The sequence below is a fragment of the Aotus nancymaae genome, unplaced genomic scaffold, assembly GCF_030222135.1.
Source record: "Aotus nancymaae isolate 86718 unplaced genomic scaffold, 86718_ANA_hifiasm-v0.15.2.pri h1tg000016l, whole genome shotgun sequence".
NCBI lineage: Eukaryota > Metazoa > Chordata > Mammalia > Primates > Aotidae > Aotus > Aotus nancymaae.
Genome location: NW_026988428.1, coordinates 60,549,894 through 60,575,378, shown reverse-complemented (window position 1 = coordinate 60,575,378; position 25,485 = coordinate 60,549,894). Strand labels below are relative to the sequence as shown.

General features: G+C 39.2%; 1 protein-coding gene across 2 annotated transcripts in view; it reads right to left on the bottom strand.

Moving 5' to 3' along the window:
* FAR2 (fatty acyl-CoA reductase 2) overlaps positions 1–25,485 on the bottom strand; it is a 159,470-nt gene that overhangs the window by 43,828 nt on the left and 90,157 nt on the right. For both annotated transcript variants that reach the window (XM_012474248.3, XM_012474249.2), the window contains exon 2: positions 8,526–8,754. In XM_012474248.3, the coding sequence (XP_012329671.2) occupies positions 8,526–8,714 (189 nt within the window). In that variant the 5' untranslated portion in view covers positions 8,715–8,754. The remainder of the gene's footprint in view (positions 1–8,525; positions 8,755–25,485) is intronic.

The following is a 25,485-nucleotide window of genomic DNA, read 5'->3' as shown; positions in this document are numbered from 1 at the left end:
TTCAAGAGACCTGTAATAGTATCAAGTCTAGCTTTCTGTAAGCAATCAGTCTCATCTATTCACCTTTACTTTATACAGGCTCCTAAATTCAACCTTAGAATAAAAAGTACTTTTCTTTTGTTATTAAAAGTCTGTTCTCTAGCCAGGTGTGGTAGCTCACACCTGTAATCCCAGCACTTTGGGAGGCTGAGACCAGAAGATTGCTTGAAACCAGGAGTTTGTGACAAGCCTATACAATGTAGCGCGACCACTGTGTCTACAAAAAAAAAAAAAAAAAAGCTGAGTGTGATGTCACATATTTGTGGTCCCAGCTACTTGGGAGGCTAAGGTGAGTGGATCACTTGAGGCTACAGTGAACCATGATCATGCACTGCCCTCCAGCCTTGGTGATAAGAGAGAGACCATGTCTCAGTAATTAAAAGAAAAGTCTATCCTCTGTCTCAAAGAGACTTTGTTGTTATATTAAAACTATTGAAAATATGTATAAACCAAGTGTGGTGGCTCACACTTGTAATCCTAGAAATTTGAGAGACTGAGACAGGAGGATTGCTTGAGGCCACAAGTTCGAGACCAGCCTAAGCAACCCAGTGAGACCCCATCTCTACAAAAACTTGAAAATTAGCCAGTTTTGGCAGTGTGTGCCTGTATTCCCAGCTACTCAGGAGGCTGAGGCAAGAGAATCCCTTGAACCCAGGAGTCTGAGGTTACAGTGAGCTGATTTCAAACTGTACTCCAACCTGAACAACAGCGTGAGACCCTGTCCTCCAAAAAATAAAAAAAATAAAAAAAAGAAAAGAAGAAAATCTGTACAAATGAATGTTTTAAATTGGAACAATTACTATTGGATCAAAATGCTCATTCGATGAGATGGAAATTTCTTCTTAAGCATCTATCAATTTCTGGTTTTGTAGCAAAGGCATGATTCTACTTCTATAAATTTTTTGCTATATAGTCAGATAGAAGCATGCAAAGTAGGCAGAGCCTAGGCATGTACCTGAAAGAAATGCCCTCCTGCATTCTCTTAAGCATATTAACTCTTCCTGAGCTCCAGTTACACTATCTCTGGAGTCTTTTTCTGGCTGCATAATTTTAAAACAGATGTCACTTGTTATTCTCTCTCAAAGTGCCTTGTTCTTTATCTTCACAGTACTTCTCAAAATACTTAAATATACATTTATTTCTTATGAAACTTGTCTACCTCACTGGATTTTAAGATCTTCGAGGTCAATCCCATGTCTGTTTTATTTTCTACCTTATTGCCCCCGTTCCCCAGACACAGAGCAATATGTGCCTGACATGTATTTGGCTCTCAATAAATATTTGTCATATTTGTGTGCTTGTTCAACTTCTCTCACTCTTTTTGTGTGTAGGTGTGTACTTTCTTGTCATTTCTGGACACAGGGATTTCCTTATTTTGCCTCAAGTTCAGCTATGCGTTAAAACTATTTTATAAAAATGTATTTTATCAATTTTTTTTTTTTTGAGACTGAGTTTCACTCTGTTGGCCAGGCTGGAGTGCAGTGGTGCAATCTTGGCTCACTGCAGCCTCTGGCTCTTGGGTTCAAGCCATTCTCCTGCCTCAGCCTCCTGAGTAGCTGGGATTACAGGTGACTGCCACCATGCCCAGTTAATTTTGTATTTTTAGTGCAGATGGGGTTTCATCATGTTGGCCAGGCTGATCTCAAACTCCTGACTTCAAGTGATCTGCCCACCTCAGCCTCCCAAAGTGCTAGGATTACAGGTGTAAGCCACCACGTCCAGCCTTAACATGTTTAGGTTTTTATATCAGAAGGCATTTTCTGGTCCTCTATTTCAGGAGTTGGCAAGCTTCTGGTAAAGGGCCAGATAATATTCTCAGCTATGCAGACCGGGTGATGTCTGTCCCAACTACTTAACTAACTCACATTTATCTACCCTGTTGTCATCAGCATTAATTAAGTACTAATTTTTTTATTATTATTTGAGTAGTAGGAAATTATCGAGCTGCCAAGATAAAAAAGACCTTCAATGCGAGTGTTAGGCCCTAAAAGATAAAGCTCAAACGCCCTCCCATATTTGAGTATGAATTTAAAGCTAATATTTGCTGAGTGTTTACTGTGGTTCAGGCAGTATTCTAAGTGCCTTTCCCATGTTAACTCATTTATATCTCACAACAGTACAAAAGACAATGACTATTATAATCTCCATTTGGACACTGAGGCTCAGTTATGGAAAATCACACCACCCAGTGGTGGAGAGAGACAAATTCAGGTCTGTCTGACTCCGGAAACCATGCTGCACTCAGGATGCTAAACCCCTAACACCCATTCTTCTATCTCTTGATGAGTGTCTGAATTATCAAGCAGATATTCACCCTTCTCCAGCAGCCACCTTGCCTGAGAACAGATAATCTCACCGCTGCTCCAGGGAAAAGTTTTTTGATCTCCATGCACTCTTAGCCTCTAGACAGTGACTGGCTTAGGTCTGAGGTTTCTGAACAAATCAATACATAGTATAACTCGGGCCATAGAGGCTGATCAGAAGTGGACATGTAACCTCAACTAGACTGATAACATGGGAGGGAAATTTGCTGAAGGTTTTTAGAAAACAAGTTCCATCAACCTTGGGAGAAAATATTTGAGAAGGCCAGCCTCTCCTCATCTGAAGATTGCCATGTATGTGTGTGAAGCTTGAAGCTACAGCAAACATCTTATTCATCATGAGGATAAAACCAGAATAAAGTGGCAGAGTTGAGAGACCCAAAGACCAAGGCAGCCAGAGCCCTAGTTAAATTACAGCTGCTCACCACTCTAGTGCTGGATTTTTTCCATTATATAATCAATACCTTATCTTTGTGTTTCAAACCAGTTTCAGTTGGGTTTTCTTTCAATGGAATGCAACCTGACTGATGTAATTATGTGAAGTCTTTCAAGATCTGGCCTCGGCATACTTTTCTAGTCCTTATTTTTACTTGTCTAGGGCCCAGTAAATTACCCAGAGTTTCCCACACACACCACACCATTCATGCATAAGCAAGCATGATTCTTTCTGCCTTCATTGCCCTTTGCTCTCTTCTCCCTTGAGAACTCAGGCTGGGTTGCAACCATGTTCCAAATGTCTGTCTCCACCAGTCCATGTGGCTACATTATTTTTCTCTTTACACTCTTTGCACTTTTCATGCACCTAAGACATAATAGGCACTCCATAAGTGTCTTTAGGATTAATAAAAATGATGGACAACATGGAAATCTGAATCACAATATAGTCTTTCTCTAAAAGATACTTAAGCAACTATATCAATGCTGTCTGGTAAAACTTCTTTGATAATGGAAATGTTCTATACCTGTCCTGTCCAGTAAAAATAAGCCACTAACCATGTGTGGCTATTGAGCACTTGAAATGTAGCTATTATAACTGAAGAACTGAATTTTAAGTTTCATTTAATTATAACTGATTAAAATTTAAATAGCTATATATGGCTAGTGGCTACTATACTGAATAGCACAGATGTAGACAAGAAATTTTAAAAATTCTCCAAACATGGGAATGGGTCAACTAAATGATTTTAGATACCAAGCTAAATAAAAACATCTGGAGATGGTACTATTTTGACTCTAACCATTTTTTTTTGAAGGCAATATACATACATACATACATATATATGTGTATGTTTGTGTGTGTGTGTATATATATTCATACATATATATATATATAAAATCTAGAAGTTTCTTTTACCTTTCAAAAACAGTTCATCCTCACAACTTAAAAAATATAATTTCATCTTTCTTGTCTTTGTTTTGAATTTTCAATTTCAAAGTGAGTAAGAGCAATCATATCTTGAATCTCATAGATGGCCAGTAACTATTTGTTGAGTAACTCCTTATTTGCACAGAGCTTTACCCACAGCCAACCAGCAACAGCATTCTTATATTCTGAAGCATACATAATCTGTGTGGCAAAAGCTTTTCAGTTTTGGGATAAGCAGCAATAAAGTCAAGCAGATAATTTTTTCCAATGGAAAATCTCTTTACAGTTATCAGATTCCATAGAATGACAAGAAAGTAGATATTTTCATAGCCAATGGCTTGTGTTTTAATAATCAGGTGATGGAATCTGTTCTTGTTACCCACAAAATGGCCACGTAGACGTGGTTTGCGATCTACCACAGACGTGTTTTTTTTAACTATATTATACACATCAGATTCCCTTTTCCCACAACTCTTAGAGGGAAAAATTTATGGAAAAAAAAACATTTTGGGGGGCATAACAGTATACAGCATAACTTAGCAAAAAGTGAGGCCCTAGGAAATAGTGGTGAAAGGCATACCTTAAATCCAGAAAGCCTTGAGGGCAAGAGAGAAAGACGCAGAGGCTCCCTGGGTAAGCAAGGTATTATTACAGCACTTCACAGATGAAGAAACCAAGGCTTAGCAAAGTATGTATCTAGTTCACTATCACACAGCTCATAATTGGTAGTATGGAGATTGAAACCCAGGTCCCTTTGCCTCCGAAGCCCAGGCTGTTAAGAACCATCTGATCACAACAGATAGTTCCCAGGTGATACTGAATGCTGCTGATCTTGGGACAACACTTTGAGAACTACTCTTCATAAAAGTCAATAGCTGTCAATAAGTAGCCCAATAGTGAAAACAGGTGCTGAGATTTGGTTTCACAGACAGGTTACATACAATATAATCAAGATTCCCGGAACAAAGGCAGTGTTGCTGTGTTATCAAAAACGCTGCATTGAAAGAAGCAGTAGGTAAAGACTGGGTTGACCACAAGACTCTGCCACAATATTTATCTAGAAATCCATAGTTGGCAACAAAGCTACCAGACTAACAAGAAATGTCTGCTATGTGATGAAAACAAGTCCAGAGGTGGGGCCAAGATGCCAGCTAGAAGCAGTGGTGATCGGAGGCTCCAATAAAAAGAAACATAGTAAGCGTGTGAATCCTTCACCTCCAACTGAGGTATCCAGGTTCTCTCATCGAGTTGACTAGAAGGCTGACCCACGGAGGGAAGGAAGACAGCGGTGCGGTGCAGTGGCTCAGCTGAGAACCACACAGGGAAGGGGAACCCTTTCCCCCCAGCCAAGGGAGGTGGTGAGTGAGCCTGCCTCCCAGCCGGGGAAACTGCTTTTTCCATGAAACTGCGCACCTCACAGGTTGGAAGATCCCACTGGCAAACCCACGCCACCAGGGCCTAGTATCCCAACCCAGAAAGTACAGATTCTTACAGCCTCTCAGCTGGAATCTGCTTAAGCCTACTGAACTCTCAAGGGGGTGGCGGTCGGCGACCGGCATTGGCTGCCACTGCCTGCTGTCTAAGCCAGTTGGGCTCCTTGTGGGAGGGGCAGCAGCCAGCACTGGGACTCACAACTGCCTAACACACAAAGCTCCCGCACCGGGGAAGGGTGGCACCCATTTCTATAGCTCTAGGCTGCTCCTTTCCCCTGCTGGAGCCAGGGAGGCTGGATGGCTTGGTCCCAAGGCTTGTCCCCACAGCCCAACACACGAGCTGTGGCAGTCAGGGCCCAGAGTGCTTCTTCAGGCCTAACCCTGACCCATCCTTCCTCAGTGGTGGGGGAGGGGCTTCCCCACAGTATCTTCAATAACTCCAGCCAGAGGCTCAGGGACAGAATTCTGATCTTACTGGGCCTGAGCACCTAGGGGGAGGGGTGGCCACAGTCTCTGTGGACCAGCAGACTTAGCCTCTCATCCTGGTAGTTCTGAGGAATCAGGGCAACCCAGACAACTGGGTTCCCCCCTAGCAAAACACACCCTCTCCACCAAGGGACAAAGGGCTTCCTTACACCGTGCTGCTTCCAATGCCACAACTGGGTGAGACCCTGCAACAGGGGTTGTCAGACACCCTCTACGGGAGTGATCCTACTGGCATCAGGTTGGTGCCCTTCGAGGTCAGAGGTCCTAGGAGAAGGAGCAGGCACCCATTTTTGCTGCTTTCCAGCCTCCTTGAGTGACATCTCCAGGCACAGGAGCGAATCAGATGAATAAGGCCTGAAGCGAACCCCCAGCAAACTGCAGCAGCCCTACAGAAGAGGGACCTGACTACTGAAAGAAAAACAAGCAGAAAGTGACAACAGCATCATCAACAACAAAAAGGCCCCACAAACACCCCATCCAAGGGTCAGCAGCCTCAAAGACCGAAACTAGACAAACTCATGAAGAGGAGAAAAAAAATCAACGGAAAAAATGCTGAAAACTCAAAAGGCCAGAATGCCTCTGTCCTCCAAATGATCGTAACATCTCTCCATCAAGGGCACAGACCTGGACAGAGGATCAAATGGACGAATTAGACACAGGTAGGCGTCAGAAGATGGGTAATAAAAGACTATGATGAGCTAAAAGGAGCATCTTCTTGTTAGCAATTCCTCTAACATTTTATCAAGGTTCTAATAACCAGTTTAGAGAGGAAGATAAAGGACCTGATGGTGCTGAAAAACACAGCACGAGAACGTCATGAGGTATACAGAAGAATCAACAGCTGAATCAACTGAGCGGAAGAAAGGATATTAGAGTGTGAAGACTGCCTTACTGACCTAAGACAAGAATAGAGAAAAAAGAATGAAAAGGAATGCGTAAAGCCTCCAAGAAATAATGGGACTTCACAAAAAGACCGAACCTACAATTGATTGGAGTACCAGAAGGAGTCAAGGAGAATGGAAACCAACTGGAAAACACACTTCAGGATATTATCTAAAACTTCCCCGACCTAGCCAGACAGGCCAACATGCAAATTCAGGAAATACAGAGAACACCATTAAGATACTCCATAAGAAGATCAACCCTAAGAAAACAAAGTCCGTTAGGGGTAGATAACTGAGAAAAGCTGTCTGAAGAGGGACCTGGGAATTTATTCTAGGTTTGGGTTCTATGTCATATCAGCCTTTTAAGAACCATTAGTTATCCTGGAGGCAGTGTGGGGCAGGAGCAAGTGTGCTGGCCTTAGAGTCAGGCTATGGGGTTGGAAATCCGACGTTTCCTCTACTGGGTAGGAGACCTTAGGCAAATTAATGCTTCAGGCCTCAGTTTTCCCATCTATAAAATAAGGACAGTACTGGTTCTTACGTCACAGGGTTGTTGCAAAGAGACATGAAGTAAGGTGTGAAAAGAGGTTTGGATAGTAGGCGCCATGTAGTAAGTATCCAGTGAATGTTAGCTGTTAGGATTATTATGTCCCACTGCTGGGTCAAGCCATGAGATATGAGGCTTTTCCAGTTTGCTTGATGATGGTTTGTACCAAAATCGTTTTCTGTTGCAAGCAGATAAATTTGATCATCAGTGTTTCTGGGCAGTCTGTAATGTGCTGTGCTATCAGATACATGTGCATCATAGATGGTGGAATTCCTACACACTGGAAAGTGGTCAGTAAAAAAGAAAAACTTTGAATTTTCTTTTTGCTCATCTTATGTCACCCCCTATATTCCAAAGTGCATTATGAACAACATATGTACATTTTCTCATTTAGTTCCCATAAAAGTAGTTGTTTCTATTTAAAACATCTGAAAGTTTGAAAATCTAAAATCTGAAATTTAAGAAGTAATATGATAACAAATTGATAAGCCAGAATTTGAACCCAGATACATTTGAGACTCAAGGTTATAGTGCCTTGAAATTTATAAATTAAAACATGAGAGAATATGTATAATGTCTTTTTTTTTTTCAAGAAGAGAGAGGGTTTGGTATCCAAATGCTCATTCATGGATATAATATTTTATTTCCAACGTTTTTACCTTAGAAGTACTTATCTGTAATCCTAGCAATTTGGCAGGCAGATCACGAGGTCAAGAGATCAAGACCATCCTAGCCAACATGGTCAAACCCTGTCTCTACTAAAAATATAAAAATGAGCTGCACATAGTGCTGTGTGCCTATAGTCCCAGGTACTTAGGAGGTTGAGTCACAAAAGAATTGCTTGAACCAGGGAGGTGGAGGTTGCAGTGAGCCAAGATGGTGTCACTGCACTCCAGTCAGGCAACAGAGTGAGATTCCATCTCAAAAAAAAAAAAAAAAAAAAAAAGAGAACTTATGGGATAATGGAAATATCAAAAGTTTCCATAAATAAAATATATAACAGCTAAACCTTGTAGAGTTTAGACAATTTAGTAATTACATCTGCTCCCTATGCAATAGAATAGAATAGAATAGAAGAATATCCAAAAATCTGGGGAGGAAAAACCACTTTAAATTAAAAGAAAGTTAGTAGAGAGTTCAGATGAACTTGCAGCAGATATTAAGCCTGGGGCATCCACTCAGGAAGTTTGAGTATTTTGATACTTAGTAGTTACCAGAACGTAGATGATCTCACCTGCCCTGGACTGAAACTAAGCACTCTTTTCCCTCTTTTGGGAAAACACCACTGATTTCCACGAGCAGCTGATTGCTGTCTTGTTTTGTCTGCCTTCCTCTACCTGTGCAGGTAGCCTGGTCCCCACTTGCAATGTGGGGCTATAAGAGAACATTGTAGTGAATCATCTTGCCCTAAGGCATTGCCTATCACACACGCTTTCCTATAAGGCATACCTTACTGTTTAGGATCTGGAAAACCCTCTGCTGGAGTGTCTGGCCAGCCTTAGGCCTCACAAGGATGTAAATGACTTTCAGGTCCGGGCTGGTGCGAAACAGCTTCTCCATCAGCACTTTGCCCAAGAAGCCTGTGGCCCCTGTGATGAGAATGGACTTGCTGCCATAGAAAGCTGCGATCATGGACATGATTCTTCCCTTTCTATTTTATAGCTCCTGAAAGAGGTTCCTGAAAAGGAAGAGAAATAACAAAAGATTACATCCTCAGAAGTTCTAATACTCAAAGTCACTTAAGATGTTTCTAGTGCTTTCAAGAGTTTTGAATGCAGAAAAAAATAGGTCAGACAGTGAGAGCATCGTGGCTTTTAGGCAGTACGACTCATTCCAATCAATATTTATTGAGTTCTCTCTACATGCTAGACTTTATGCCAGGAACTGTGAGCAAGAAATGAGAAAGACATGGCTCTCAAGGAACTGCTTGTAGTCTAAAGGAGGAGGCAGACAGATAAAGAGATTGTTAAATAAAATATATTAAGTGCTGAAGCAAAGGGAGACGTGAGAGGGGCACATAGCCACATCTGGAAATTTCAAAGTGTCTGTGGGTGGTGACATCTGAGCTGAAACTTGAAGGCAGTGGGGTCAGGGTGACCCAAGCCAAGGAAAGAGCAAGGGCAAAGATGCAGTAGTGTGGCATGGCATGCTTAGGGGAAATAAAGAAATGCAGTGTTACAGGACATACATGGGAAGGCTAGAACTGGCCCTGAAGCTTGTGAAACCAAAGCTGAGAATAGTTATCACATTTTTAAAAAATATGATGTGATTAGTGTTTGAGTTTCAGATTTATTTAGAGAAAACATTGGAACAAATAATATAGTTAGGTTATTCTCTTCCTTGAGTGGAAAATGGGTCTAGGTCGAGTGCCGCCTTTTTCCTCCTCATATGCTGCTCATGGGGTGGAGACACTGAAAAGCAATGGTGGAGGAGGCCGAAAAGGAAGGCCACAGCCCATAGGCTTTGGTGCGCCCTGAAATAGCATGGGTTGCAATTCAGGGCTTGGTTTGTCCACGTAAGTCCTGTGTTTGCAGAAGTGCTGAGAAAAAACAAATCTGGTGGTGGGAAGCCAGATGCAACCCTTGCTGCAGAAATGCAACATGAAGTGTTTTGTCTTTCAGTTCAGGTTGGAGATAATTGATGGAAGACAGCAGCACAGAGCTTTGAACTAAACAGTGCTAGAGGTTGGGGGAAGATCTTCCTTTCTGTCCACTGACTTTGCCAACTGTAGAAAGTTCCCAACTGCCTGTGTGGACGGGGTTTGGGTGGATCCTGCAGAACACAGCTCCAGGGACTGGCCCTGACATCAGGGCTTATAAAGAAGAAAAAAACAACTAAGAGTCAACACCCTGCTCTCCAACTCTGGCCCAGAATGTTCTGCTAGTAACCCCTTCAGCAACAATTACTCTTCATAGTCACAATTTGTATTTTGAAGATCTTGAGGCCCTGTTCTTAGGCAGAATTCTTTGTCTTTGGAGGATTATTTGCTAAAAAAAAAAATTTTTGAGCACCTACTATTCCAGACGCCATGGTAAGTTCTAAAGACATGCAGATGAGCAAAGCAGACTGGTCCTTGCTGTCACTCTCGCAGGGGAGGCCAGCAATGCAAAGTATGAGAAGTCAAATCAACATATAAACAAGATCATCACAGACTGCGGCACATGCTATGAAGTAAGTAAAACAGGGATCAATGACAGAAATCACACCCAATGTTCAGAGCGATTCATTTTAGGAAATCTGGATTTCAAATCACGTTAGCTATGTTCACTGAGTTACTGTTTAAGCTCCCTTGTTGAGGGTGGATGAGAGAAATATTATTATGAAGAACAGGTTTGGATCTTGTGCAAACAGCAAGTAATGATGTTTTTGTCATGTTACATAATGTTACGTGAGTATATTAGAATTCACCCAGTGACTTTCTCAGGAATTTAGCACTTGGAAAAAGTACTGAATATTCTTTCCTTGCTTGTTTTAAGCTCAGAAAATTAGTGTCCCCAAGTTAGGAAGGCAGAATAGCACCCAAGATTAGCATTCAAGTTCTAAGCAGGACGGTCTGAAGTAAAATCCCAGTTCTACCACTTATTAGCTGTGTGACCTCAGGGGATCACTAATCGCTCTGTGTTTCAGTTACTCAACAGGAAAATATGGGTAACAAAATTATCCACTTAATAGTGCTTTGGTAAGGATGAAATGAGTGAACACATGGAAAACCCTTGGCAATATACATTGCTTATAGCGTAGACTCAAATATTGGCTATTGGCATAGTGGCTGGTTTTACATTTTTCCTTCTTAATGGTTTCTAGCTTTACTTTTAGGCATTTATTTTAAATGTCCTGTCTCATATATTTTGTTTACCCATTTTCTTTGGTAAATGAGAGGAGACAACTTAAAACTCAATCAATCATAACAGCCAAATATTTTCACCAAATATAACTGTACTTCATGATAAATTTTGCCTATTTTTTTAAAAATGTTGAGGTACCCTATTCCTTTAATAAGATATTAGGCATAAATGTAGTTGGCACAAAAACAGAAGGAAAATTAAGTTTGAAGAGGATAACTTCCCAACCTCATTTGTTCTGAAGATGTCACATGCTTCTCTTATCCAATTTCTTTTGGTTTTTGCAAATGGCAAGAGATAGGTGTCTAGTTTCATTCTTCTGCATATATATATCCAGTTTTCCCAGCACTATTTATTGAAGAGACTGTCCTTTCCCCAGTGTATGTTCTTGTCCTTTCCCCAGTGTATGTATGAATTTACTATAGATGTGTAGATTTGTTTCTAGATTCTCTATTCTGTTCCACTGGTCTATATGTCTGTTTTTAAGATAGTACCATGTTGTGTTGCTTACAATAGCTCTGTAGTATAATTTGAAGTCAGGCAATGTGATTCCTCCAGTTTTATTCTTTTTGCCCGGGATAGCTTTGGCTGTTCTGGGTCTTTTGTGGTTCCATATAAATTTTAGGATTACTTTCTCTGTTTCTATGAGAAATGTCATTGGTGTTTTGATAAGGATTGCATTGAATCTGTAGATTGCTTTCGGTAGTATAGAGATTTTAACAATATTGATTCTTCCAACACATGAACATGGAATATCTTTCCATTTTTGTGTGTGTCCTTATTAATTTCTTCCATCAGTGTTTTATAGGTTTTATTGTAGAGATCCTTTATTTCATTGGTTAATTTGTATTTAATTTTTTATTTGTAGCTATTGTAAATGGAATTACCTTCTTGACTTCTTTTTCAGAGTGTTCACTGTGGGCATATAGAAATGCTACTGATTTTTGTTGAGTTTGTATCCTGCAACTTTACTGAATTTATTCATCAGTTCTAACAGTTTTTTGGTGCAATGTTCAGCTTTTCAAGATATAATATCATATCATATGCAAACAAGGCTGATTTGACTTCTTCCTTTCCAATTTAGATGTCTTTTTTTTCTTCTTTCTCTCTCTCTCTCTCCTCTTCCTCTCTCCTTATTTTATTTTATTTTTTTTTTGAGACAGGATCCCACTATGTTGCCCACACTGCACATTGGTCTCAAAACCGCTGAGCTCAAGCAATTCTCCCATCCTGCCCTCCCAAAGTGCTAGGATTACAGGCATGAGCCACCACATCAGGCCTATTTCTTTCTCTTGTCTGATTACTCTAGTTAGGACTTCCAGTACTATGTTGAATAACACTGGTGATAGTGGTCATCCTTGTTGTGCTACAGATCTTAGGCTCTTAGTTTTTCTCCTTTTACTATGATACTAGCTGTGGGTCTGTCATATACAGCCTTTATTATGTTGAGGTATGTTCCTTCTATATCCTGTTTTTTGAGGATTCTTATCACGAAGGGATGTTGAATTTTATCAAATGCTTTTTTCAGCATTAATTGAAATGATTATATGGTTTTTGTCCTTCATTCTGTTGGTATGATGTATTATATTGATTGATTTGCATATGTTGAACTGTCCTTGTCTCTCTTCAATAAATTCCATGTGATCTTGGTGAATGATCTTTTTAATGTGTTCTTGAACTTAGTTTGCTAGCATTTTGTTGGAGATTTTTGCCTCAATGTTCATCAGGGATATTGGCCTATAGTTTTCTTTCTTTTTTTCCTTTGATGTGTCTTTACTGGTTTTGGTATCAGGGTAATATTGGTATTATAAAATAAGTTTGGAAGATTCCTTCCTCCTCTATTTTTTGGAATACTTTGAGTAGGATTAGTATTAAGTTTTTCTTTAGATGACTAGTAAAATTCAGCAGTGAAGCCACCAGGTTATGAGCTTTTCTTTGCTGGGAGACTTTTTATTATGGCTTCAATCTCATTACTTGTTACTGGTCTATGCAGGTTTTAAATCTGTTCATGGTTCAATTTTGGTAGGTTGTATATTCCTAAACATGTTTCAAGTAAATTTTCAATTTCTTCATTGACCCACTGGTCATTCAGGAGAATATTATTTAATTTCTTTATGTTTGTATAGTTTCCAAAATTGGTCTTGTTGTTGATTTCTAGTTTTACTCCATTGTGGCCAAAGAAGATGTTTAATATTATTTCTACTTTTTAAATGTTTTAAGGCTTGTTTTGTGACCTAATATTTGGTCTATCATTGAGAATCATCCATGTTCTGAGGAGAAGAATGTGTATTCTGTAGCTGTTGGATGACATGTTCTGTAAATATCTATTAGGTCCATTTGATCTATAGTGCAGATTAAGTCCAATGTTTCTATACTGAGTTTCTGTCTGAGAGGTCTGTTCAATGCTGAAAGTGGGGTTTGAAGTCTCCAGCTATTATTGTATTGAGGTCTGTATTTCTCTTTAATATTTGCTTTATGTATCTGGGTATTCCAGTGTTGGGTGCATATATATTTACATTATATCCTGTTGCTGGTTTGACCTCTTTATCATTATATAATGACATTTTTTGTCCCTTCTTATAGTTTTTGTCTTGAAATCTATTTTGTTTGATATAAATATAGCTTTTAGTGCTCTTTTTTGTTTTTTATCAGCATGAAATATCTTTTTCCATCTCTTTATTTTCCGTGTATGTGCATCTTTATAGGTGAAGTGTGTTTCTTGTAGGCAACAGATCATGAGGTCTTGTTTTTTCATTCATTTGTTCACTCTATGACTTGATTAGAGAGTGTAGTCCATTTACAATGTTATTATCTATAAGTAATGACTTCCTCCTGCCATTTTGTTACTTGGTTTCTGGTTGTTTTGTGGTCTTCTCTTTCTTCTTTCCTTTTAGTGAAGGTTATTTTCTCTGGAGGTATAATTTAATTTCTTTTTTTTTTTATTTTTAAGGTATCCATTGTATGTTTTTCAATTTGAGGTTAATGTGGAGCTTATAAATGCTATCTTAACCCATCATTTTAAACCCATGACAACTAACACTGATTGCATAAACAAACACACAAAAATAAAACTAATAAAAACTCTACACTTTAACTTCATCTCCCCACTTTTAAACTTTTTTGTTTCTTTTCATGTATTATTGTATTGGCTATGTCTTCAAAAATTGTTGTAGTTATTATTTGTGATTGGTTCATCATTTAGGCTTTCTACTTAAGTGTAGTTTACACACTACAATTAATAATACTCATTATTACCAGTGAGCTTTCAGGACATTCAGATGATTTCTTCCTACTCATTAACATCCTTTCCTCTCATATTGAAAAATTGTCTTTAGCATTTTTTATAGGACAGGTCTGGTGTTGATGAAATCCCTCAGCTTTTGTTTGTCTGGAAAAGTCTTTATTTCTCCTTCATGCTTGAAGGATACTTTTGCCGGATATTTTATTCTAGGGTAAAAGATTTTTTTCTTCAGCACTTCAAATATGTCATGCCATCTTTCCTGGCCTGTTAGGTTTTCACTGAAAAGCCTGCAACAAGATGTATTGGAACTCCATTGTATGTTGTTTGTTTCTTTTCTCTTGCTGCTTTTAGGATCCTTCATCTTTGACCTTTGGAAGTTTGATTATTATATGTCTTGAGATAATCTTTGGGTTAAATCTACTTGTTCTATAACCTCCTTATACTTAGATATTGATTTTTTTTCTTTAGGCTTGGGAATTTCTCTTTTATTATCCCTTAGAATGAACTTTCTACCTGATCTCTTCTCTCTCTACCTCCTCTTTATGGCCAAACACTCTTAGACTTGCTCTTTTGAGGCTATTTTTTAGATCCTCTGGGCATGCTTTATTCTTTTTTATTCTTTTATCTTTTCTGTGTACTTCCAAATAAACTGTCTTCAAGCTCCCTAATTTTTTCTTCTGCTTGATCAGAGTTAAGAGACTCTGATGCATTCTTCAGTATGTCAACTACATTTTTCAGCTCCAGAATTTCTGCTTGATTCTTTAATTATTTCAGTCTCTTTGTGAAATTTATCTGATAGTATTCTAAATTCCTTCTTTGTGTTATCTTGGATTGGTTACTGGTGCCTTACTTAGTTGGTTTGGTGAGGTCATGTTTTCCTGGATGATCTTGATGCTTGTGGATGTTCTTTGGTATCTGGATGTTTAAGAGTCTGGTATTTATTGTAATCATTGCAGTTTGGGCTCGTTTGTATCAATCCTTCTTTGAAAGGCTTTCCAAGTATTCAAAGGGACCTGGGTGTTGTGACCTATGTCTTTTGTCACTGAAGGCTTATCTGCATTAAGGAGTACCCCAAACCCAGCAACACTGTAGCTGTTGCACAGTCATGAAGGTACTGCTTTGGTGACCTTGGTAAAATCCAAGGGAATTCCCTGGAATACCAGAGACTCTTGTTTTCTTCTCTTACTTTCCACCAAACAAGCTAAGCCTGTCTCCTTTCAGGGTGGTGAGCTTTCCCTGAACCCAGGCAGGTCCAGCGATGCCTTCCTGGAGCCAGGGTCTTGAGTCAGGAACCTCAGGAATTTACCTGATGCTCTATTCTACACTGGTTTAGCTGGCACCCAAGTCATAAGACAAAGTCCTTCCTACTCTTCCCTCTCCTGTCTCCAGAGCTACCACAGCTAGGAATGCATTGGGTCACACTTGAAGCGAGCACAGCTCTGAATCTCACCCAAGGCCCTTGGCAATTACTGCCTGGCTACCACTGTTGATTATTCAGAAACAAGGACTCTTTAGTTAGCAGGTGATTATTCCTGCCAGGACTGGTTTTATCCCTTAAAGGCAGCAGGTTTCCTTCTGGCTCAGGGTGTGTCTAGAAATGTCATCTAACAGCTAGGTCCTGGAATGCAGGGCCTCAGGACTCTGTCTGCTGCCTTATTCCACTGTGGCTAAGCCAAGTTCCAAGTTGCAAGACAAAGTCCTCTTCACTCTTCCCACTCCTGTCCTTAAGCAGAAGGAAAGAGTCTACCAGAGCTGTGAGTTGCAATGCCTGTGGTTAGGGGAGGGATGGTGCAAGCACTGCTTTGGCTGCCCTGGCTGATGCATCCCAGGTGCACTGCCTCCAAACTCAGCCCAGCACTACATCAGGACTTGCCCAGGAATTGTACTCCTTGAAGCCTACACCATCTTTCAAGTTTAAGACCCCAGAGCACTTTAGCCCATGGTGATGTGGCTTGCTTAACTCAGGTTCTGACCACTGGGATGGACAATTTTTCTCTAATTAAGGCTGGTCTAAATGCTCCCTCTGTGGGCACTAGCTGAGCTGTCTTGTGTTGCTTTCCTCTCCGACAGGGCAGCACTAAGTTCTAATGCAAAGTCCCACAGTCACTGAGCGCTCTTTCCCCCAGTTGCACATATGATCTCTCTGCTCCACAAGGCTGCTGCCTGGGGGGGAATAAGGGAGGGGCTGCCTAGGGAATTCAAGACTGTCTTTCCTACCCTCTTTAGTGCTTCTTTACTTATATGACGTTAAAACCAGGTACTATGATCGCTCAGCTGATTTTTGATTCTTGTGAAGGTGATTTTTTATGTGGATAGTTGTTCAATTTGGTGTTTCTGCAGGGGGTAAAATCACTGGAGGCTCTTATTTAGCCATTTTGCTCTGCTTCCTCTTGTTACTCTGAACCTATTTCCTGTGGGACAAAGGAAGCCTCAATGTGTCCCCAAAGAATGGAATCTCCTGGCTCTGTCCAAAGTCCAAATATTTCCCAAAACACAATAAATCCTGTGACAGAGTCCAATGAGTGCTTTGACAGGAAAACAAAACATAAACCAGTATCTTCTGGCCCTTGTCACTCAATTGTCATGAGGGGGTGGCAAAGGAGTTGTCTTCATGATTCTAATCAACTTAAGTGATTCTGGAAAACGTCAAAAAGAATTCCTCACCCTCAGAACGAAGCTGCATCAGAGATGCTTCTTCTACCTCTTGCTTCCACATTCAAGAGATGGCTTGATTCCTAGCCACAGGAACTCCTATTTTGCCATTACTTTCAATAGCAAAAACCGCAATTACTTTTGCAGCAAGCTATAAAATTTTCCTCCCTAAAATCCAATTTCATATGTTACAACTTTGTAAAGTCTAGGAATTGTTAACCTTTAATATAACTTAATAAAATAATTACATTAATTATTTTTTAAACTAAAATAATTTTGCAGTGAATAATAGCATATGCGCAACTCTAGAAAGTCTTCCTTCTGCTTTAGAACAGCTCAGGGTCATGGCCTCCTTTCATATTTTCTCAGACTATTAATGCAGAGAGCAGAGGATACTTTCCTACCGCTCACGTGCATGATATGGTTTGTGAGAAGTCTAAGTCACTTTGACAATCTCCAGAATACTAACCCTCCCAAGCATCCTATATAATGTAAGCTATTGGATGGTTGAATTTAAAAAAAAAGCAAAAAGACAGTCAGTCTGTATATTTCTGCTGAATGTCTACTATGTGCCAGGCCCTTGTGTTTAGGCACTGAAGATAGCAATGAACAGGCTGTATGCAGTTTAGATTTTTCCTTTCTCTTCTGGAGTAAAGATCATCAATTTTCCATGGTTATGAGTAGAGAGAGTTTTCTTTTCTTCTGGTGATTAAAATAAGTCTATTCTAATTCCTAGAGACAGATGTTAAAATATTAAATCATTATAGGTGTGTTAAGTTATACATTGGTTGTGGGTTTCAGCATACGGGAACTTTATTCTTTAAGTGGTTCTTATGGAAAATAAAAAAATTAAGATTCAAACACTAAAAAGACAGATTTATCCAAATGTCTTGGTAGTCCACTGGAGAGAAATACTTTTAAAAAGAAACAAGATGCTTTTCCTCTCAGGAATGTTACTCTTGACCAGGGATTTTTAAATCTTGGCATTACTGACATTTTGGGCCAGATCATTCTCTGTTTTGAAGGCTGTCCAGTTCCATGTAGGAGGTTTAGCAGCATCCCTGGCCTCCCCTCACTAAATAGGAAAAGCCACTACTCTCACCCAACCCCATCTGCCAGGTATGATGACCAAAAATGTCTCCAGACTTTGCTAAATGTGCTCCAGGGGGAAAAATTGCTTCTGTCAAAGAACCATTGTACTAGAACCTTCTTTAATTTTTATTTCATACTGGCACATCCTTTAGAAAGTCAAATTCAAGACAATTTCTGCTTGAGAAGCTAAGAACAACCCCCTCCCAATCCCTACTTTATATTAAATCATTCATAGCTAATTATATTGACCCAAGCAAATTACACATATGGAAAATCTTGATAATATTCAAAGTGTATATGAAGGAAGATTTTTCCAGAGAAATATTTCCCACTTTTTATTTTCACCAAGTTTCTTTCAGTGTCTGTGCTATAAATGAGTCCATAATCCCAGCTCTCACAAAGCTTGAGCTTCTCAATTTCATTCAACCAAACCTATCACAGGCAAACCCAAGAAAGAATGACCATTAAGCTAGCATAGGGTCAGCTGAGAAAAGAGTCATTTAGTATTGGTTGCTGTATATGGATGATTCTATAGATAATCAAGTCAACTTCATTTTCAGGTAATTCTGTTGGCTTTTTTGAAGGCTCAAAGAATATTGTATGTTGAGAGACATCTCATGTAGAAAAATGGAGTTTTGGCTGGCAATAGGCATGATAATAGGGGTTGATTAAATCAAAGAAAGTTATTGCTGTCTTGTAAAAATCAGTAAATGAAAATTGTTCTGCTTCACCAGAATTAAACATTGAAAGTCTTTCAGTAATTATGTTAAGGAAAAGCGTTTACAAAATAATATTCAAAATAATGTCAATGAAAAAAATTTATATATAAACTTATATAATGTCTATTACAAATCCCTGTGATTTTTATCATTGGAAGAGATTGGAGAAGAGTGAAATAAATGAGTAGTTGCTTCCTGTCTGTACTATGTTTTTATGATTTTCAAAAGCCGATTTAGGTTGCGTGTGATGGCTCATGCCTGTAATCCTAGCACTTTGGGAGGCCAAGGCAGGAGGATCGCTTGATGCCAGGAATTTGAGACTGGGCTAGGCATTATAGTGAGACCCCCATCTCTACTAAAAATAAAAAACTTAGTAGGGCATAGTGGCACATGCCTGTAATCCCAGCTACTAGGAAGGGTGAGGTGGGAGGATCCCTTGGGCCCAGGAGTTTGGGGCTGCAGTGAGCTATGATGGTGCCACCACACACTAGCCTGGGTGACAAAGCAGGACACTGTGTTTAAAAAATAATAATAATTTAAAACATAAGATAAACTAAAAGGCAATTTAGTAATACCTACTTTAAAAAGAAGTTCTTAGAAAGTAGTAAAATTAGGCAGGCATGGTGGCATATGCCTGTAATTTGAGCTGCTTGGGAGGCTGAGACAGGAGAATCACTTGTACCTGGGAGGTGGAGGTTGCAGTGAGCCGAGATCACACCATTGCACTCCAGCCTGGGCAAGAAGAGTGAAACTCAGTCTCAATTAAATTAAAAAAAAAAGGAAAGAAAAAAGAAAGTAGTGCTAGCCAGTATTTTACAGTCTCTACTTTTGTTGTGGGCACTAGGAGTATAAAAAAATTTGTAAAACATACTTCCTTAGTTTAAGATATATTTATTTTTAAAAGTTTGGCCCAACTGACATTACTACACATTGTCATGGACTGAACCGTGTCTCCCTAAAATTCATAATTTGAAGCCCTAGTCCACAATATGATAGTATTTGGAGACAGAAACTTTAGAAGGTTATTAAGGTTAAATGATGTCATAGGGCAGGGCCCTAATCTGATAGGACCGATGTCCTCATAAGCAGAGGGAGGGACACCAGAGAGCTCCCTAGGCAGACACAGAGAAAGGCTATGTGAAGACACAGGGAAATTCATAGGCAATAGTCTGCAAGCCAGGAAGAAAGACCTTACCAGAAACAAATTTTGTCGCCACCTTGATCTTGAACTTTTAGCCTCCAGAACTGTGATAATATAAATGTCTGTTGTTTAAGCAAACCATTCTGGTATGATCTGGTATTTTGTTACGGAAGTCCAAGCAAACTAATACACACACAAATGCATCTGAATAAAATAATGCATGACAATAATTAATATAAACCTTTTAATTTCTGGGGTAAACTTTTTTTTTTTTTTTGAGACAGAGTCTCACTCTGTTGCCCAAGCTGGAATGCAGTGGCATGATCTCGACTCACTGCAACCTCCCCCTCCCAGGTTCAAGTGATTCTCATGCCTCAGCCTCCCGAGTAGCTGAGATTACTTACAGGGGCCCACCACCACACCTGGCTATTTTTTTGTATTTCTAGTAGAGACCGGGTTTCACCATGTTGGCCACACTGGTCTCAAACTCCTGACTTCAAGTGATCCGCCCGCGTTGTTCTCCCAAAGTGCTGGGATTAAGGCATGAACTACTGTGCCTGGCCTGGAGTAAACTTTTATAATGAAACTAATGTAGCTGTTTCATTTTTCCCATTTTGTAGCATAGTATTATGATCTTAGTTCTTGGTTTTCACACATTTTTGACAATATGGCCAGGTATTTTATGATGAACTACAAAGAACTAATTGATCCAAGGCTTGAAAATGTATATAACAGGCTGGGCACAATGGCACACGCCTGTAATCCCAGCTACTCAAGAAGCTGAAGCGTGAGGATTGCTTGATCTCAGGAGTTTAAGACCACCCTAAAATAGCAAGATCCCCTTGCTTAAAGCAAACAAAACAGTTGTATATCAGTCACATATCTGTTTGTCAAACATTTAATGAAAAAGGTTTCCATCTGAGAGTTCTTTCTTTTTATTGCTTTAATTTATTGCATGTACCCCAAATTACATAATTTGGCAATGAATTTAGGTACTTTTCACTGTGGGCTTGTTATATATAGTTTTTCTAGGAGAACTTTTAAGTTCTTGGTGGAGGAATATTAACTCCCAGGGGAATTGTGGACAGCTGTTGGGAACAGGCCTCACTAATTGGATTAGCAATACTCCACAGTCAAGAAAAACCAATTTGGAAACTGTCCCAGCTGGGGAGAGAGAGTCCCAGTTGCTCTTAAGAAAACCAAATTTAGCAATCACCTTAATACATTTTTCTTAGATTGCTTCTGCTTAGCTCATTACTAACTCTCTCTTTTTTTTAAATCAAGTTTAAAAGAAATAAAGAAGGATATGACCTAAATTCACCGTTTCAATGTAATAGATTAAACACGTGTATGGAATGTCTACTATGTGCTACACGCTATGTTAAGTGTAGACAATGAATGTGTAACCATCCTTGCTAATGTAAAGCATTATAAAAATGCAAGCTGTTGTTAATATTGTTTGTAAGAGGTAAGTGAAACAGCATCAGCCTATGAAGATTATAAAATGACATCAAGAGAGCCACAATTAAATGTAAATCTTGATGCTTTTAATTTTTCTCTTGGTGATTTATAAATTGGGTCAGCTTACAAATAAAAGTTGATCTATTAAAAACCAATGAGAACAGGAGTTTAACTGAATGAATAGTAAGGCAACATATTTTTATACTTTGCTTAGAATTAAAAGCCTTTTAAAATAGATTATCATTGTATTAGTTTAGAGTTCTCCAGAGAAATGACCAACAGAATATCTATCTGTCTATCTCTCCCCTAATCTCTACAGAGATATCTATTAATAGATATTTAGGTATCTATCTATCTAGCTTCAGTCTCTGTGCTATAAATTAGCCCATAACCTCAGCTATCACATAACTTATGTCTCTCAATTTCATTCAGCCGTACCTATTATGGGAAAACACAAGAAAGAATCACAATTGAGCTAGCATGGGGTCAGCATAGAAAAAAGCTGTTTAGTATTGGTTGCTGTATGCAGATGATCCTATGAATTATCAAGTCAAACTCATCTTTAGATAATTCTGTTGCCTTTTTTGAAGATTCAAAGAATCTGTGAGTTGAGAGGGATCTCTCTCTCTCCATTTCTCTCTCTATAGAGATATCTAGATAACATCATTATGTAAATATTAATCATTATCTAGATATCTCTCTATATATACAGATACATATATACATATGTATAAAGCTGTGTGTATACATATATCTCTCTATATGTGTATGTATATACATACACACATATATATAGAGAGAGAATCATTTATTTTAAGGAATTGTCTCACACAGTTGTGGAGGCTCAGCAAGTTTAAATCTCCAGGGTAGGCTAGCAAGGGGGAGACCCAGGGAAAAGTTGCAGTTTGAAGCCAAAGGCCATCTGTTGGTACAATTTCTTTTGGCTCTGGCAAGATGAGTCTTTATTCCATAAGGCTTTCAACAGATTAGATGAGCCTCATCTACATAATAAAGGGTAATCTGCTTTACTCAAAGTTCACCAATTTAAATGTTCATCTCATCCAAAAGCACCTTCACAGAAATATCCAGAATAACTTTAACCAAATATCTGGGCACTGAGGCCCAGTCAAGTTGACACATAAAATTAACCATCACAAGTCAACCCCTTGTCAACTTGGTACCTATATACATCTCTTTAAATGATAGTTAATGACAATTACAAGGTTATAATTCCATCTAACATAATGAAACTCTCCTGCATACAACCAAAAACGTACTAACCCTTTCCCCAGAAGAGGATGCAAAGCTCTTGGTTGATATTTACTTTTCTCCCTGATATCCCATACCTTAAATCCTATGATGGAAAGTTAATAATACTCAAATATTACAATAAAAAGTCAACACATCTTATGTTACATGATAAAGGGATCAGAGAGAGAAGAAAGAAATATTTGCTACACACACAGACACACATGTTCATAACAAAGTGAGGAAGAAATATTTATGACTATGACAGTCCTCATTTCTGCAACTGGTCACATGGTCATAGCTGTTATTTATAGCTACCTTCTTCTACTATTCATTTCATGTTCCCTTTTCCTTCAGCAAGCACCCAGGTAGTCATGACTCTTTACCTCCTGGGGTGACCTGAACTTTCATTCCTGAAAAGTCTAGCCCATAATAGTCCTGCCTGGGTTGGGTCATTGCAATTTTCCATTGACCTTAATCACAGAGCAGGGTAATACCAAGAAACACCCTAAAGGATCTCCTGTATTTCAGAGAGACTGTTCCTTACCCCCATCGTGGAGCAGCAGTTCAATTTTCCCCTAGTAGTCATGGTTGACCACCTCAACCCAATAATAGTAACTCCCTTTTCTGCCTGTTTATCCAGAATCCTGAGGAACTCAAAGTTTCCAGTGGCAGTGCTAACTTCCAGTTCAATGGAAACATTGTTAGGTATCTTTGTGGAAACATTTCTCCCTCTAGAACTAAGACCTCCAAGCTAGCAGAGCATAATGTCATAGGGACAGGAATAAATTTTTCTAGTGGGTCACTAGGGGTAATTGTGAGTGGTGTCACTCCTACATCCACCCCTTGATCTTGGACCCATGAATCCTCTCTCTAGGAGAAACCGCACCATATATTAGACACTGATTCAGAATACATGGAGCCTTCCGGAGAGCCTTACACAATCCATGGTGGTGGTATTGGTCTCTGCAATCTTTGCAGGAATGTGGTATTGCTTTTGGTTTACTATTTTTCTAGATAGAGGCAGTTCTAGCTGCTGCTTTTTAGCCTTTCCCACCACAATGCCCTCACTCCACAAGTCAGGGAAGTAATGTATGGATTTCGCCAGTTGCTGAGGATTTCTTTTCCAGTTACGCATTCTGAGACTAGGGAAATGACCACAGTATGGTTTTGGGGTCTCACTGGGTCTACTGTGAGACAGACCTGAACTAAAACTGCATTGATCACCTGACCTCCTATTCTGAGTGGAGGGCCGCAGTGATGTTTAGGGTTTAGTGTCAGTTCAGACCAGTGTCCAGTTACCTCTCAAAAGTTTGGTTACTTCCTTTTTTCCAGACTCTAGTCTCCCTAGTAAAGAGCCAAGGGTCCTTTTGGAGAAGGCTGGGAGAAAGATTAATTTTACGTTTGTTGGCAATGTATTGGGGTCCTTCCTCAAGGGACCTGGCCCCAACTTTATTCAAAAGGTGCTGGGTCTGTAAACTGGCTCAAGTCTGGGAATTGATCAGTGGGGTCATGATCCTCTGTTTTGATGAGTCAAGCTACACTTTTTGCTCAGTTGACCTACAGCTTTTCTGTTTATACCGATCAAGTCAGATTAATAGACTGCTCCATTCACTTCACTTCTGGAACATCCTAATCAACTAGCCAGTGCCACAGGTCTCTTCAAGTCAGACTATTCTGATTGCTGCTTTGACTCTGCTGTTCATTACAGTAACTATGCCCACCTTGCCTTTGACAACTGAGTGCCATTATTTGGCCCCTGTCACCCTAGGATCCAATTACTCCTGTTGTAGTTAGGTTTTCCAATTCAGTGACAGCAGCTTCCACTGTAAATTCTGTTTTTTCATGAAGAGCAATCACAGAGCTCTTCTAGGATGCTGGGGCTCCCCTCACAAATTTATTACTGTGGCCCAGCCAAACTTACACAAAATTAATCCATCATATTTTCTCCTAACACATTCACTATATGTAGGATTTCTCTCACATTTTTAATGAACAGAATTCTTCCTTGATGGCTTGGTGGCTAAATGCAAAATACTTATTGACAGGAAGGGAGTTTTATTGATTTCATTTAAAATTATTTCCTTTGTCTATTTTTCAACTGAACTGTTCGTTACTGAAATAATGTCATCTTTTAAAAATTCTTCTATTTCTAGACTGTCTCAGCTTAAGTAACAAAATAAATACTGTGAGACATAAGATAGGCGTAATGATAAGAATAGTGGGCCAGGAGCTAGAAAACTTAGACATTAAATCTGATCTATTGCTAACTGTTCATGTAAATTTGAATCTTGAATCTCTACAGCTCTGAGATTCAGTTTTCTCTTCGATTAAATAATACTCTACCTAGCCCACAGAGCTGCCTTAATAATCAAATAAAGTAATAACCAGACCAATAAAGTAATTGGTCAGACCAACGGTTCTAATTGGTCTGGCCAGAACAAAATGATGTCTCTCTTGTTCAGGATGTTGCATGTTAAGGCTGTTAATGCTACTTTGCCCCTGAATCCAACTACTTGGTCGTTGTTTATTAATAAATAGTGAGGACACATCTTGTTAACCTGACTAGCTAAACATTTGAAACAGAGACTGTATTTTATGTCATATTAGCCCATACACACCAGCACAGAACAATGCAAAGTAGCTCAATAAATATTGTTTAATCAATGAATGAATGAATCAAGACTGAAAGCACAAAAAGGGGGTGGGACACAAATGCTAGTGAGCCTCTGAGTCACTTGGAAAGCTTTCTAAAAACCACTCTTTACTAGATTTCATTTTCTGAGATTTTAATTTAGAAAGGCTAAGATAAGGCCCAAGTAGATGCATTTTAATGAGCATTTCCATTGATTCAGATGTAAGAGGTAATATAAATTGGTGTAGGGAATTTGATTGAGTCTGTTCTCATCCCAGATCATACCTTAGAATATATCATTAATGTAAGCCTATGTTGCCCCTATGATTTAGGGTTTTTTAACCTTAAAAGTAATAATAATAAAATAATCTGCTTACT